Below are 15,273 nucleotides of genomic sequence, written 5' to 3'. Positions count from 1 at the left end.
ATACCAAGAGACCTGCAGATGTATGTCCGGGGGGTGGATGCAGCGCAAACCTGGCTCCAGCAGTGCCAGAGCAGACTACACAACATGCTGAGGGAAGTTTGTGTGTGTGCGCAAAGCAAGACTCCCGGGAATACATCTGCCAGACATGCCACAACTCCAGCTATCGCTGCCTGCCTTCTGTTTCCCACTCAGCCAGTCTGCTTGCCTTCTGGGAAGAGGCATTAAGTGGCCAGAAGTCTCCTCACCACCCAGCGATGAAACTTGCTTAGGCTGAGGCAGCACATGGCCAGCAGGTGATCCCAGCCCATCACAAAACCACCCGTGGCTCTGGCTTATACCAAAGCACAGCGGTTGTGTGGTCCCAGGACAAGCTCTTTCCTCTGGGTGACTCAGGCTTGCTCTGCCTCCAAGCTAGCTGAGGGCAGAGCACTTGGAAAGAGGCCTGCCATGGCTGGCTGCCTCTAACAAATCATTTACCATCTTCCCTCCTCTCCTAACAAAAATAAAATCTGAACAAAGAACAGGGAAAGCCTTAATGAAGGAACAAGTTCTCTGCTGCTTACTGCAGTTTTTCTCTCTTTTAGCACTTGTATCACTTTCCAGATAAATTAGCTATGGCAGGGAAATCACCTTTGCATGCTTAGCTGAGGGGGACAGGTGACACCATTACCCAACACCAACAGGGTGCAAAGAAGGACCGTCTCCTCATCCGCAACTCACAATTGTTTCGTCCCCTGTCACAAACCTTCTCTCTATATCTTTTAGCTGCTTTCGGTACCTTCGGTACCTTTGTAGGCCTCCGCTGGTTAGACGTCCTCTTCTTCTTAGCAGCAAGTGTCCCACATTTGGGAGGCAGCGCTAATGCAGGGCTCTGCCAGTTGAAAGGTGGTTTTAGCAGATCATCACATCCTTATCTCTTAATTAAGGAATAGTTCGTAATCACTGCTGCTTCCTACCCATCCCTACCACTTTCTGATGTTCTCATGTGCCACCAAGGCTTTCACATCTACTCTTCTGCAATAAACTGAGCTCTTGCCTCTGCAATTGAGTCAGAAACACGAGAGGTGACGGCTGCTCACTGTTCTGCTCGAGGAAGGAAACACAGGCTACAAATAAACGCGCTGCAAAATTAAAATCCGTCGGGATACACTTCCTCCCTTGCCCTCGCAGGTCGCATGACACACTCCTCCGTCCCTGCCCCATTCCTGCGATGCACTTTAGGGAGGAAACCGAAGTCCACGCGGTTTCCCAGCACAGAGACAGTCCGCCTCCCGCCGGCGCGGCCCTGCCCGCAGCCAAGATGGCGGCGGCGGCGGCCGCCCCGCCGCCCCGCCTCCCCTCGGCGCGGCCCTGCCCGCAGCCAAGATGGCGGCGGCGGCCGCCCCGCCTCCCCTCGGCGCGGCCCTGCCCGCAACCAAGATGGCGGCGGCGGCCGCCCCGCCTCCCCTCGGCGCGGCCCTGCCCGCAACCAAGATGGCGGCGGCGGCCGCCCCGCCTCCCCTCGGCGCGGCCCTGCCCGCAACCAAGATGGCGGCGGCGGCCGCCCCGCCTCCCCTCGGCGCTGCTCTGCCCGCAGCCAAGATGGCAGCGGTGGCGGCTGGCGGCCGGCGCTGCCCGCGGGGCTGCCCGCCGCTGGCGCTGCTGCTGGCGCTGCTGGCGGCGGCGGGGCGGGCGGCGGCGGCGGCGGGCGGCATGCTCTACCCGCGGGAGACGCCGTCCCGCGAGCTGAAGGAGCTCGGCGGCCTCTGGAGCTTCCGCGCCGACTTCTCGGCGGGGAGGGCGGCCGGCTTCGCGCAGCGCTGGTACCGCCAGCCGCTGCGGCAGGTAGGGGCGGCGCGGCGGGGGGGGGGGGGCGGCGGGGCGCGGGCAGCCGCGGTTCGCGGTGCAGCCGTCCCCCCCGGTGAGGCTTTCCCGCTGCCCGCCGAGGCGTCTGCGCTTGTTGTTATTGGCGGTGCAGAACTGTCGGCAGCCAGGGAGAATTTGAATGAACCGCAGACACATCCAGCTGCGACAGGACGCCAGAAACGGAGTGCGGCAGCTATAGAGCTATCGATGGAATCGATATAATATAGATCGGAGAATTACAGGAATTGCAAAAGCAACACTGGCCTCGCACAGCAGTTACCGACGCTCAGCACGGGCAAGGGAAGGAAAACCTTGCCTTGACAGAGCACCCTTGAGCTCACAGCAGATTAAATCTGCTGTGTTCGATCACAGTAACCAAATACCGCAAAAACAAACTCTAGTGTAATTTTAAAATGCTGTTAAATTAACCCCATTTCCTAAAAGCAAGTAGTAAGGAAGGTGTTCTGTGTGCACATATATGTGTGTCCATCACTTCTCTTTTAGCTCCTGGGCCAATTTTGCCACACTGTGGAAGGAGACAAGAGCGCCAAGATACAAAGCTGCTAGAAATTTTGTGAAAATAGATGTGAAAGTAGACAGAGGAGAGTGATCCTAGATGTGCCCCCCACTAAAGGCAGGGCTGAGAAGTGTAAGCTCAACCTGCTTTAGACATTAGAGAATCTTCTTACTGGGATGCCCAGAACGTCGGTCTCCTTTATTAGATGCTAGAAAATCCACTTCACCATCAGAATTTCTTCACTTTTAGGATTTTCTGATGCCTAATAAAGGGGCTGAATTCCCTCTGCAATGTCAGTACAATTCAGTGCTAAGTCAGCCATGCACATGATGCTCAACCTGGGACACAGACTTTCCTAGTTCCGCTGTTTGTGGAAAGACTTGCTTAAGAAAGGGGAAGTGTTCCAGATGTGAGCTGCTGCAGCGTTCATTTATGGAACATCACAAGCACTGAAGGTGCTAAAAATTAACAGCTAAATTTTGCAATAGCATGTGGTGACCAAAATGTTGCAATAGGTTACAACATTGCTGGCATATAATCCTTATGTTTACAAAAGGCAACTGAATTGACACTGTTGGAAAGCAGTTAAAAAAAAAAAAAAGCGGGAAATCTATATTGCTGTCAGGGAGCAAGAAAGGCAGAGGCATCCTGTGTAAATAGATGCAAACAGCTTCCACAGACCTTATGGGGGGATCTGGTGCAGAACATCCCTGGACTCTTGCCAGCATTCTCCTACAACTTCGACTGACGAGCAGCACCCCATGCCAGGGAACTGACGGGGCAACGCGAGCATTACGCTCTAAACAGCTAGAGCTGTGCAAGAGAAACTACATTTTGGGAGTAGTTTCAGACTGAACAATGACCTGGCCACGTTTTTTCCAGTTCTCACGTTCTCCAGCACCAAAGCTATTAACTAAAGCATTTCCTTATTGTAAACCAGGAGTGGGGAAAAAGATATTAGCAGCTTCACCTGGTAGAAGGCATATACTCAGCCTGGGCCTGGTATCATGTAGGTCCTGTGACAGAATACACCAGTTTCTGACCAGGTATTTCTAGGGACTTTCACTTTGCAAAGGACACTTTGATTTGTAAGGCTGAGTCAAGTGCATGGAGACATGTCCAGAAGTGTAGGTGGGACAGCCAAGTCAATAATACTTTTGTCAAACTTAACATCTTCTTAAAATTACCTGTTTCCTCCCTTTCTGTGCAATTCCCATCAGACCGGTCCTGTGATTGACATGCCGGTGCCTGCCAGCTTCAACGACATCACCCAAGACCCCAACTTGGAGAACTACATTGGCTGGGTTTGGTATGAGAAAGAGGTGCTGCTTCCTCGCCGTTGGCTTCAGGACGATCTCAACACCAGAGTGGTGCTCCGCTTTGGCAGTGCCCATTACTACTCCATCGTGGTACGTTGCACCGGCAGCGGTGCAGGCATTTCCAGGATCACACCGCACTAAAATCTATCCCATGGCCTGTTCAGCAAACATGGCTTTGCTCAGGTTTTTATATCAGGTTGCTGTTTTCTTAATTCAACCTTGCTGCTTGGACTCACAGGCTTCTTCTCTTGCAGTGGGTCAATGGAGTCCAAGTTGCAGAGCACGAAGGGGGCCACCTCCCTTTTGAAGCTGATATAAGCAGCGTTGTCCAGGGCAGCCCAGGGATTCCCTGCCGCATCACCGTCGCGATCAACAACACTCTGACACCCCATACTCTGCCTCCAGGGTCAATTCAGTACATGAATGACGTATCAAAGTGAGTTGCTAGAATGCTGTACTGCTGATACTATCGAAGGGATGGCAGCATGGGAATTTATTGAGCTGCTGTTTCTTAAGAGCCTCCAAGTAATTTCTGAAAGCACAGGTTGTATTTATGACTGTGTTCATCAGTCGAGCAGGGAGGAGTTTAAGCTTCAGTGTTATGGGAAATCTACACTGAATTATTGCACCTGTTTTATACATGGGGAACTGAAATTAAGTGATTTGCCATGCTGAGTCAGTGGCAGATTAAGACACTTGAATTCAACTGGAACTGCAGCTATCTGCTACTCTGAAGGATCCGTCAGACCTATTCAGTGCATTACATGTTCATTAACTGGTAAGCACTGTAGCATCAGTAGCACTGCTAAAAGATAAATCCATCCTGTCCTGAAGACTGTTTTACCAGCACATTGCTAGCATCCATACGCTGCCTTCAGTTCTTGTGTAATGGAACATAATGTCTCCTGTCTTGCTCACTCAGGTATCCCAAGAACTATTTTGTACAGAACATCAAGTTTGATTTCTTTAACTATGCTGGAATCCATCGCCCGGTCGTGCTTTACACCACTCCCTCTGTCTACATAGATGATATTACTGTGACAACTACTTCATCAGAGAGCGTTGGTAGGTCCAGAACAATTACAGCAGCTACCTCAGGCTCCAAAATGGAGATGACAAGAGCAGTAGAGAAAATTTCCTGAAAAGGACTTTTTGGTCAGATTGAATTTGTTTTGTAGTGGCTTTCTCTTTTAGCTTCAGCTGCTGTATTGCACAGCTCAGCAGTTTTAAGAATTTAAGATTTCCAAAGCAGTGGGAAAAAGTATAAGTACTTGAAAGACACTACAGTTATGTGAAAAGATGTTCAGGTGCTTCTGGAATTAGAATTTCCCACTAGGGACAGTCTTCCTGCCACTTAAAGCAGAATTATCTCTAAGTAACAGAATTATGTGATATGTAAATCCTCCTGGAAACTTCTGGACCTCAAGACAGACAGGTCATGCTTCATACAATCAATCTGTGCCTCTCTACTGTTGCTGTACCTCTCCCTCCCTTCTTAATGCCGCTGTATGTGAAGACTCTGCAAGCATTTATTTTCCCATCATACCAGTTTCTGATCCTCTCTTGTTGTCTTTGACCTAGCCATGGTGCAGTATCAGGTATCAGTAGTTGGCAGCGCACTCTATTCCTTGTCCCTGAGTTTACGTGATCAAGAGGGGAAAGTGGTTGCTACAGGTGATGGGCCAGCTGGAGAGTTAAAAGTCCTGGATCCAAATCTTTGGTGGCCTTATCTGATGCATGAAAACCCTGGATACCGCTATTCTTTAGAGGTAACAATGACATTTCTCCCTTTGTGTGCATTTCCTCTCATTGTCCTAATAGGATTAAGGACCTGCTATATGGCCCATCTTCCTTCCTCTCCCTCTCCCATGGATCCTGTTCACACGACCAGAATGGCATTGCTGATCATGCCGTAATCAAATCAAGCTTTGCCAGTTTTGTGTGCTGAACTGAGAAATCAGTCAGTGAGAAGAAGGGGGTCATGCACGGGGTACAGGCATGCGTGCACGCACTCTATCAGGTACTTGCCTGTCACATTTAGGGCCTGATCCATCTCTTGCAGAAGGACTGGTTGGGACAATACATGGGAAGAGATATTGCAAAAGCTGCGAGCAGGGTCTCGGAGGAGCCCGCTGCTGATCTCTTCCACATACTCTGCCTTGCAGTGAGCTTTCTTCCTACTCTGTGCAAGACGGGTTCAGCTTCAATAGCACAAGCCTGGAGAACTGTTGTGTGAGTCAAGGTTGAACAGTGATGCTTAGATGCAGAAATTAGGGCAGATCACCTGCTGTGGGTTTCCAAAGGCTCAGGTTCATATCCCCTGTGAGTAGACGACTTTTCAGTTGTTGACTGGTATCGAGGTGCAGCCTTGCCAGTGGGGATGAACGGGCCTGGATGAGAGGTGAAGAGAGACGGGAGCTCCCGGGACAAACAAGTTGCAGAAGGGTCGTCCACCCCTCATTCTTCACCCTTCAGTTCCCCAGCTTGGATTTCTGCTTTCTATATCTGTTCTTGCTCCTTCCCTGAGGAGTTACATGGGGATGAGAGGCAGCGAGGCGGCCGAAGCAGCAGCGAGGAGCCGGCAGCGTGCCGGGGCAGGGCTGGGAAGCGGCTGGGAGGCCAGGGCAGCCCTTAGGCGCGAGCCCGCGGGAGGCCGAGGCACCCGAAGGCCAACGCCGCCTCCCGCGTGTTTCCCCTGGGGACGCAGGTCAAGCTGCAGGCGCAGGCGAACGGGGCGCTCCTGGAGGACGTCTACACGCTCCCAGTTGGCATCCGCACCGTCCACGTCACCAGCACGCAGTTCCTCATCAACGGGAAGCCCTTCTACTTCCACGGGGTCAACAAGCACGAGGACGCGGACGTAAGTGCGCTGCTGCGGCGGCGCCTGCCCTTGCCTCCCTCCCCTCCCCAGCCGGGGGGCTGCTTCCTCGCACCCTTTGCCCAGGCCAGGAGCTGCCAGTGGGGTTGGGGTGAATTTTTACTAGCGTCAAGGGTACACGAGGCTCGGGGAGGTCCCGCGGCAGCGGTGACACCCGGTCAGAGGAGCCGCGGCTTCCAGGCGGGAGCTGCCCCGGGAAGTGCGGGATCCGCAGCCAGGCGAGGCCTTCGGCGCCGAGGTCCGAGCCCGAGACCGGCGAAGAGCCGGTGCCGGGGCGCTGCGAGGCCCGGCCCGGCCACAGGGAGGCCTCAGCCCCACGGAGGCGCGGGGTGGCCACGCAGAGCCTCCCCTTCCCTCCTGCTGCTGCTGCCGCCGCCGGGTTTTTCCGGGCAGGGAGGCGCAGGGCCCCGCGCTGCTCCCGCCGTCCCGGCGGCGATGGGCAACACCTGGGGCGGGGGAGGCGCCCGCCCCGCGCGGCCCGAGCCCGCCACAAAATGGCTGACGCTGCCTGTGGTAGCTGGGCCACGGCCCCCTTCCCCGCCGCGGTGATTCTCCCGCCGTGCTGGGTCTCCGGGCATTTGTGGCCACGTACCAGTCTTTGATGCTCGGAAAGACAAAAAACAAATAGGGCACATAGCCTTCGTGTGGCTGGAAGGGCTCTGGGGGCGAGTGGGAGGAGGTGGTGGCGGGAAGAAGCCCAAGCCCTGTGGCTTGTGGGGGGCTCTGCGACCTCGTGTCGGTGCCATGGGCTGCCATGGCCTTCTTGCCTCCCCAGATCCGTGGCAAAGGACTAGACTGGCCCCTGGTCGTGAAGGACTTCAACCTGCTGCGCTGGCTGGGGGCAAATTCCTTCCGCACCAGCCACTACCCCTACGCCGAGGAGATCATGGATCTGTGCGATGCCTACGGCATCGTGGTGATCGATGAGTGCCCCGGAGTGGGGATTAAAACTGCGTAAGCACTCGCTGGAAAGACCCTTTCCCACCTTTCGCTATTCCCCTGAGCTGCTTTCTCTCCTTGTCCCTCCCACGGCTTCCCTCCCTCCCTCCCTCCATCCCGGGGCTCGCCTTGGCCTGATAGTGGAAGTACTTTGCTCTGTTTAGAAATCAGCCCGTTGCGTTTCAAAGCCTCTCTGAATGTGACTACGGGGATTGGGCAACCAGAGGGCGTTTTGCCACACATTCGTGGCTTCGTTTGATCAGACTTGGTTAATGAGCCCAAACCGTGGCCCTGAACTGTGCAGCAGGCTTTGGAGAAATAGGGCAGAAGCCTTGTTTTGTGTCACCCGCAACAAAGCTTGGCTCTGCCTATGCACCCCTGCTACTTGAGTCACCGCAAAGCCAGGCCAAGGGGATGGATTTCATGTCCTGACAGAGTGACCTGGTCTCAATTCCTTTTGTCTTTAAGCGAGAGCTTTGGAAACAAGTCGCTGCAACATCATCTTGTTGTGATGGAGGAGCTGGTCCGCAGGGATAAGAACAGGCCCTCGGTCGTGATGTGGTCAGTGGCCAACGAGCCGGCTTCGCAGCTGCCCCCAGCAGCTTATTACTTCAAGTAAGTGCACGTGCTCGTGCACAGAGCTCAGACGTGAATCTTTGCAGATAATGTAGCGTCTTTCTTTGGGGTAGTGCAAAGTAGTAGTAAAAAGAAGGCAAGCAACTTTTGGGAACCCTGAAAAAGTACCCACCAATGAAAAACAAAAAGTGCAACTGCTGCATATGCTGAACATAGTTTGAGTTCAGAACCCCACAATGGTCTCAACTGGCTATTTTTGAACCAGTAAAGCTCTGCAGAATTACGACAAGTCTGTCTGGTTTGAGCATTTCTTCTTGGGCTAAGGGTCAAGGAAAAGCAGACCTCATGGGAACTGCTTGTTCCTTGCTAGCTAAGGAAGTTGAGTGCTAAATTCTGTTTGCTTGAGTCTGAGAATTACAGCGAGGTTGTAAAAATGCTTAATTCTGAAGATAAGGTTTTTCGGTTAGATGCTACTTATTTGTTCCACAGGGGGCTAGTGACACTCAAAAGCCACTGCTTGAAGCCCCTGCGGCCCCCTTGATTTTAAAGAGATTTAAGCTTTGGATAGCCAATAGTAATCTCCATCAAATGGGGGTAGCAGATTGTCCCAGGTAGCTGTAGGTGAATTAAGAGCTAACTCTGAATTTTCATTCTTCAGAATCATCCATCCTCCTTCAGTTTTGAGGTAGAACTTGACCCTCCTGTTGTCTCTCATCTCCCTCATTTAAGGTTTCTCAGAAGCAGCAAGTTTGTGATTGCCTTGCCTGCCCATGGATAGGGCTAGGGGCTAGTGTTTTTCGCAGGAACACTTCCTAAGAGCTGTTCAGAAGCTTCCCATCACCCTTCTCATATTTTTATCTTCAAATTTTCAGCCCATTCTCCAACTGTCAAGCACTGGCTCTAGCAGACAGATTAATGGGCCTTTGGTGTATTTCTGCTCTTGTCTTTTTTCAGTTTGGATAGCAATCAGCTTTGTGATGGATGAAGGTCCTGTTGTCATATTTTTACTCCTACAGGGATGGCTAGAATTGCAGGCAGTTTAAAGGGGTTGAGCACCCAGTGACCTGCAGGATTTGCTTTAAAAATATTCTGTTAAATCCCAAGCAGCTCCAAATGCCTGAGGGGGTGGAAGAACAGGGAGCTTGAGGAAATGGGGTAGTGTTCGGCCAAGTTGTTTCTCCTTGCTGTTGTTGAACTCTCGTTTTACTGTTTGCAAACAGGACAGTGATAGCTCACACTAAAGCTCTTGATCCCTCCAGACCAGTAACCTTTGTGACAGATGTTAATTACGCTCTTGATCATGGTGTAAGTTCATCTCATTTTCTAGTTTTTTCTTTAATTCATACATTAAATTTCTTCTTTTGTCAATTGTTTTAAGTTCCTTTCCCCACCTCCCCAAACTTACAGCAGATATAAGAGGGAGAGGCAGAAGAAAACTTATATTTCAATTTCAAGTACAAAGCATCTGATCCTGTAGTTGTAGCCTGGCAAAAATGTGTAAAAGAACAACAGTTGCCTGGCTTGAGTGAAGTATGCAGGATCAACCCCCCTGGATTCCAGTAACATTGTCATGCTTTGCTATTCTATTGTTTGTGCCTATTAATGCTTAGGCCTTTCACTTGCAATTAAACTAAAGCTTAAGCCTCTTTAAAACACCAACAGGCCTCAGAAGCCTAAAGAAGTAAGCTTTGCCTTAATTCCTGTTTTAAACTGTTATGTTCAGTAATCTTAAAACCTCTTCTAGACCAAGTTCAGCTTCATAATTAAAGTCCTGGAGCTGTATAATTAGCCCAACAGCAATTTTCTTGGCTGGCTGTGCTTTAAAACTGTCCATAGCATGAACCAAGAATTTTTAACGCACCCCAGAATTTGTCTTTGGGGTAGCTCCTATGTAATCTTTAATTTTCAAGTTGGTTTTGTAACTTTGTCACCACTGTGCAACAAATATTCTTTTAGCAGGTGAGTCTGTAGGTTACATGTACATGATACTACCACATGTACATGATACCACCACATGTACCAGGATATACTTCATGTTTCTCTCAAGCTGTCCTACAGGAATGGCCTTTCAGTAACTCTGGGAGGTCCCCCATTCAATGAGGAGAAAACCTGATGGCCTTAATTTTGAAGGCATCATCCAGTAGGGGTATGCTCCTGGATACTGCTATTGCTTCATGCATGCATACAGACTGACATCCCATTCCCAATACCAAGGAGACACAGGGATGGAAAATAATAAAAAAAACACAAAGAATAGGTCTTATACACTGATGTGATATTAGAACTTTTTTCTTTTATTACAAAACATGTTAAGAGAACATTGAACAAGTTACATATAACATCACTTTGTCTTCAGTGGGCTTCATGCCCTTTTATCATATTGTCCATGTGGTAGAAATGGCATACAACTTGCAGAATGCTTACTCTTGTATTGCACCATTGATGCACAAATTTAGTTGCTAGTCAAAATATTTGAGCACTAACTTGATCATCACATTCCAATGCTCAGAAGTTATGTCTAAATGTACCAGCAAGCCAGAGACATCTTGGAAACTCAAACTTTAACAAATCTGAGGCTGAAATGGGTTGATTTCGTTTAATTCTTTGCTGCGACTTCCTAAGTCTGTAAGAAAATGCTAAATTGACATGCCACTACCTTGTTCATTTTATCCTGCTTTTTTTCTGGAAAAGGAGTTACTTCGGGAGGGCCTGAGTTACAAGGAAAAAGGCTTTATTCTAGGTGTAATAAAGCTGCATTCCTTGACATTAACCAAAAGGAGGATTTAGGTTTATGAATGGAGGTTGCCTACTTTGAACGCTATGACAAAATACTCCCACCTCATTTTTTGTAGGCTCCTTATGTGGATGTAATCTGCGTAAATAGTTACTTCTCCTGGTATCATGACCCAGGCCATCTGGAGGTTATTCCACTACAACTCACGACACAGTTTGAGAACTGGTATAAAACCTACCAAAAACCCATTATCCAGAGTGAATATGGAGCAGACTCGGTTCCTGGACTTCACAGTGTAAGTGTTAGAGATGCACTAGATGAAAAAGCACTGTTCTTAAGTAGTCTGATTTGTTTGTACCACTCTCTTCTAATTAAATTTTGCTGACCCTTTAGTTCTGAAATGTATTAGATATAAGTGTCCAAAAGACTCCAGGATTGTTATCCTGCTCCACTGAAATCAATAAGCTTTGCTACTGACTCTAACAAAGGTAAGATTCTGCCTAAAGAGGAGTTCTTGGCTTTGAGTAAGAAGCTGAAACTACCCTCTCCTAAATCTTGCCCTAGACATTTGGTTTTTGACACTTGCCAATTGCTGGTATTAGCTCCACTCATACTGTTCAAAACACACCTAATAACACTTCTGTACTTGGGTCCTAAACTGCAGTGCACTTTTTAAACAATTAATCATTTTGACAATCAGGCTACAGCTACTTGTTAATTTATACTTAATGTGGTTAAACCTCTAGAAGACACGTTCTGAAGTCTTTTGTGCTTTGGCGTTTGTAGAAAATGCCTACTAGGAAGATAAGACACTGGGAACGGGACATTCTTTTCACGATACAATCCTGCATAGCAGAGGGTAGCACTCCTAACCTTATCATGAGAAAGCACCATTACCAATCAAAACTGGATTTCTGCCCAAAAAGTAGAGCTGGCATAATGTTTGTATTTTGCATGCGTTTCCCCCTGCACTTTCATAAGATGCCAATTGTCACTAAATGGCCACTGTTAATGCAGTTGCAATGAAGAGACCAAGCAATTGTAAAGCTTGTCTTCAGATAACAGGTCTCCTGTAAATAGAAAGTTAACATATGGAGCCTTTTCAGAGATACTGTCGTGTCCATTCAAGCTCTTTTTTTCCTGGCTGTAGGATCCACCTCTTATGTTCAGCGAGGAGTATCAGAAAGCTATGCTAAAGGAGTACCATTCAGTATTTGACAAAAAAAGGAAGGAGTATGTGATTGGGGAGCTCATCTGGAATTTTGCTGATTTCATGACTAATCAAGGTAAGCTTATTTATATTTCAAACAACTCTCCACCTTCCCTGTGACTTAAAATGGCTTATGAGATAAAGAATATTTGTGCTGTAGGGCAGGGCAAAGGGACCCTCTGCTTACTGAGATGGAGCACAGCTGGTTTCTGTGACAAAGCCCAACATCACCAGAGCCAAGAGGAAAGGTTCTGCCTGTACTTAATGCATCCTCTTTCTCCAGCTTGAGCTCTCAGGTGTCCCTTCTGCAAAGATGCTATCCCAGAACATGAAACAAGGCATTAGGGCAGAGAGCAAGGGAAGCTTGTGATCAGACCCAGATCACTTATCTCTTGGCAATCCTTAATCCAGAGTTTCAGTTAGCTTTCAGGAAAGCATCTCGCTTGCTCCATATTTCACCTACAACTGCCCTTAATAACAGAGCACCTTAAATAATGTATTGTTAACTTGGCATAGAGCTTCAACAACATAGGACCAGATGCAGAAAGGCAGACAACTGTCTTATGACACTCGATCCACTGTTAATGAATAAGTGCATTCACAAAGCATGGGGCATTACTTAATCTACAGTGCAGACAGTCACCTAAAAATTCAATTATTACAACTCGGAAGGAGACCTAGTAAGGAACAAGGTATGCATATGCCACCTAGTAAGTTAGGGCAGTAAACAGTCAGTGTTAATTTCAGGCAGGCAAACACCATTAAAAATAATCTGTAGAGCACCAATATAGGTATTAGAAAAGTAAGTCATCATAGAGAAGCAGTCAGAAAAGTAATATGAATTTCAAATAGTAGGATGGAAAAAAAAGAGTAGACAAGTTTACATACATAAATGCAGTTCTGGTCTCTCAACATGTTGCAGTTATCCTTTCTAATTTCCTATGAAGGCTAAAATAGGCAAAAAGGTACGGATACCACTAAAGGATAATACAGCCAAATAGAGAGGGGTTAGTAATTGACATTTTCACCATCAAATTACAATTATTTGTTACTGTGTTGCACGATGGCCAAATTACAACATGAACTAATAGCAGAAGGAACTTCTGCTGTAAAGATACTATGATTCAGTTTATGGGTATACTTGAATTAACTGTCATTGACTTAGGTTGTAAATGCAATGAATTGCATTTATATAGCTCATTTGCATCATCTTGGCAAGATCTTAACTGATTTAACTTACACTTGCCACGTTCCCTGTTGTACCTGACTTTCTGCAGAAGGTGCATAGGTCTTTTCCACCTAACCTGATTTATTTCATACATTGTAACAGTTTACAGTAGGGAATGTAACAGCATTTTGCATATACTTGCTTTATTTTATAACTTCTCTACAGGGACCACACGTGTTTTGGGGAACAAGAAAGGAATATTTACCCGCCAACGACAGCCAAAATCAGCTGCATTTGTTCTTAGAGAGAGATACTGGAAGATTGCAAACGAATCAAGCTGTCTTCCTCCTATAACAAAATCACATATCTGCTTTCTGTAATGAAATCTAGAAGTATAGTGGTTGGATTCTATGCTGAACTTGTTTATTAAATTTGTTTAAATAATATTTATGCTTGACTCAAGTCTTGCAAGTCTAATGCAATCTCTAGTCCATCTGAAGTAGTTATCAGCTATGAAACACAAAGCAAGTCAGGAATACTAGTCTTCTATGCCTAGCCATCTCTGTAAGCTTCCTGTTTTTCAGGTAGTAAAATGAATATTCAACATTCCATGGAGCTGAAGTTAGAGATCCTGACTGAGGTATCCATTTATGACCCTCCCCACCCCCCAAAAAAAGCATGATACAAATGAATGCTGATGATTTCAAAAATCCAAATTACTCTAAATGAGCATCACAACCGTCCAATGCTAAAGAGGTTTTCCAGTTATACTCCTGTAGCCGTTAAACTACTCAGATCACAGCAAATTGTCCACAGGATCACTGAAGAGCAAAATGTATATAGCTTCTCTTGTTAAAGTCAGAACATAGGTGGCTGGCTGAGAAATTCTGAGAGTCAACAGCAGTCAGGAAGTGCGTGAACCGCTACTTGGGTAAGGATACCCAACATATTCCAAAATGATATGGAATTCATACTATAGCAGCAAGGTAGAATATGTCAGATAGGTAGGTACCTACATCAACTGAAGTTTGTTTAAAACTATTTATTTTATCACAGTACCAGATCTACCACTGTACGATGCAGTTTTACCTTCCAGTATGGAAGAGCGCTTCCTTCATATTAAATTGTCACTATGGAACTACAGTAATAGCATTCTAGAGGGTGAATTTGTCTGACTTCAGTCTGATACTGACCTGAAGCATTCTGGGGTAGAATGATTTGTAAATGAGTGCGCACACGCCACTTTAGGCAGCAGTGTAGTGTACTAACTTTCCCTTGCAGGCAGCACACCAGTCTTAGAGGCTCCTAAAGGCTAGGCTTTAGGCTGCAATAGACTGTGTCAATACCCCCAGAAGAGCTCAGAACACTTCGTCTGCAAACTTCTTGTTGCAAGCTCTCAAGGTTGTCCCAACAGCAGCATCGCCCTTATCAGAACCACAAAATTGGAGGCTGCCTCCTGAATTTTGGAAGTTAGGAAAATTAAGTAGTTTCATTACTCCGATTCACGGATACTGCACAAAACAGTATTGCTATGACTATTTTTCCCACAACTGGCTCTTCTGCTAGTACCTCAAGAAAGTGACCAAGACATCGGCCAGTATAAAGAAAATCTTTGTTACTGTGTTGCATGATGGCCAAGTTCTCTTTCTTTCAGAAGTGATACATTAGAGGCCGAGAAAAGTTTCCATTGCCACATGCAGAATAAGGACATATACGCTTATTGCGGATTTCAGAACAATTTTTCCTTGAGTTTCTAAGGGAAAAGAAAAAACATACTACTAAGATTCCTCATGGTTACACTGTATTAGGTTTACAGATTTTCTAGTTAACTAAAATCCCAGAATATAAATATCTACCCATATTAAAAAGACAGTCACTCAAATGTTACCTTGTACAAGGGTGGATACCATATATAAACCCACTAACAGTGTTTGAAAATTGTTTCAACTTCTTGATCTCTAGAGTTTAATTTTTTTAAGCCATTTCGTTCCCCATTTCAACACTGACAGCATGACATACCAACAGCAGCCACATGAAAACACAGATAAAGATTTGACATGGTTAACGCATCACAAACTAGGGCTCAG

The 15,273-nt window shown here is 47.2% G+C and overlaps 1 protein-coding gene across 1 annotated transcript; it reads left to right on the top strand.

Annotated features, from left to right (window-relative positions):
* Nucleotides 1–1,620: 1,620 nt before the first annotated feature.
* Nucleotides 1,621–13,632, top strand: GUSB (glucuronidase beta). Its single transcript, XM_067309646.1, has 12 exons — nucleotides 1,621–1,824; nucleotides 3,583–3,771; nucleotides 3,936–4,117; nucleotides 4,604–4,746; nucleotides 5,263–5,450; nucleotides 6,389–6,541; nucleotides 7,335–7,513; nucleotides 7,967–8,113; nucleotides 9,295–9,379; nucleotides 10,927–11,103; nucleotides 11,959–12,094; nucleotides 13,412–13,632. The coding sequence occupies exons 1-12, from the start codon at nucleotides 1,693–1,695 to the stop codon at nucleotides 13,564–13,566; spliced, it is 1,866 nt and encodes a 621-aa protein (XP_067165747.1). The 5' UTR covers nucleotides 1,621–1,692; the 3' UTR covers nucleotides 13,567–13,632.
* The last annotated feature ends 1,641 nt before the right edge of the window (nucleotides 13,633–15,273 follow it).

The sequence above is a fragment of the Apteryx mantelli genome, chromosome 22, assembly GCF_036417845.1.
Source record: "Apteryx mantelli isolate bAptMan1 chromosome 22, bAptMan1.hap1, whole genome shotgun sequence".
Lineage (NCBI taxonomy): Eukaryota > Metazoa > Chordata > Aves > Apterygiformes > Apterygidae > Apteryx > Apteryx mantelli.
This window is presented reverse-complemented; position numbering and strand designations above follow the sequence as displayed.

Bases quoted from the DNA above. Each gene is read 5' to 3' on its own strand.
- GUSB (XM_067309646.1), top strand. From the start codon at position 1,693: ATGCTCTACCCGCGGGAGACGCCGTCCCGCGAGCTGAAGGAGCTCGGC. The intron at 4,747-5,262 runs GTAGGTCCAGAA...TCTTTGACCTAG, and splicing joins TACTTCATCAGAGAGCGTTG to CCATGGTGCAGTATCAGGTA. The intron at 8,114-9,294 runs GTAAGTGCACGT...GTTTGCAAACAG, and splicing joins CCAGCAGCTTATTACTTCAA to GACAGTGATAGCTCACACTA.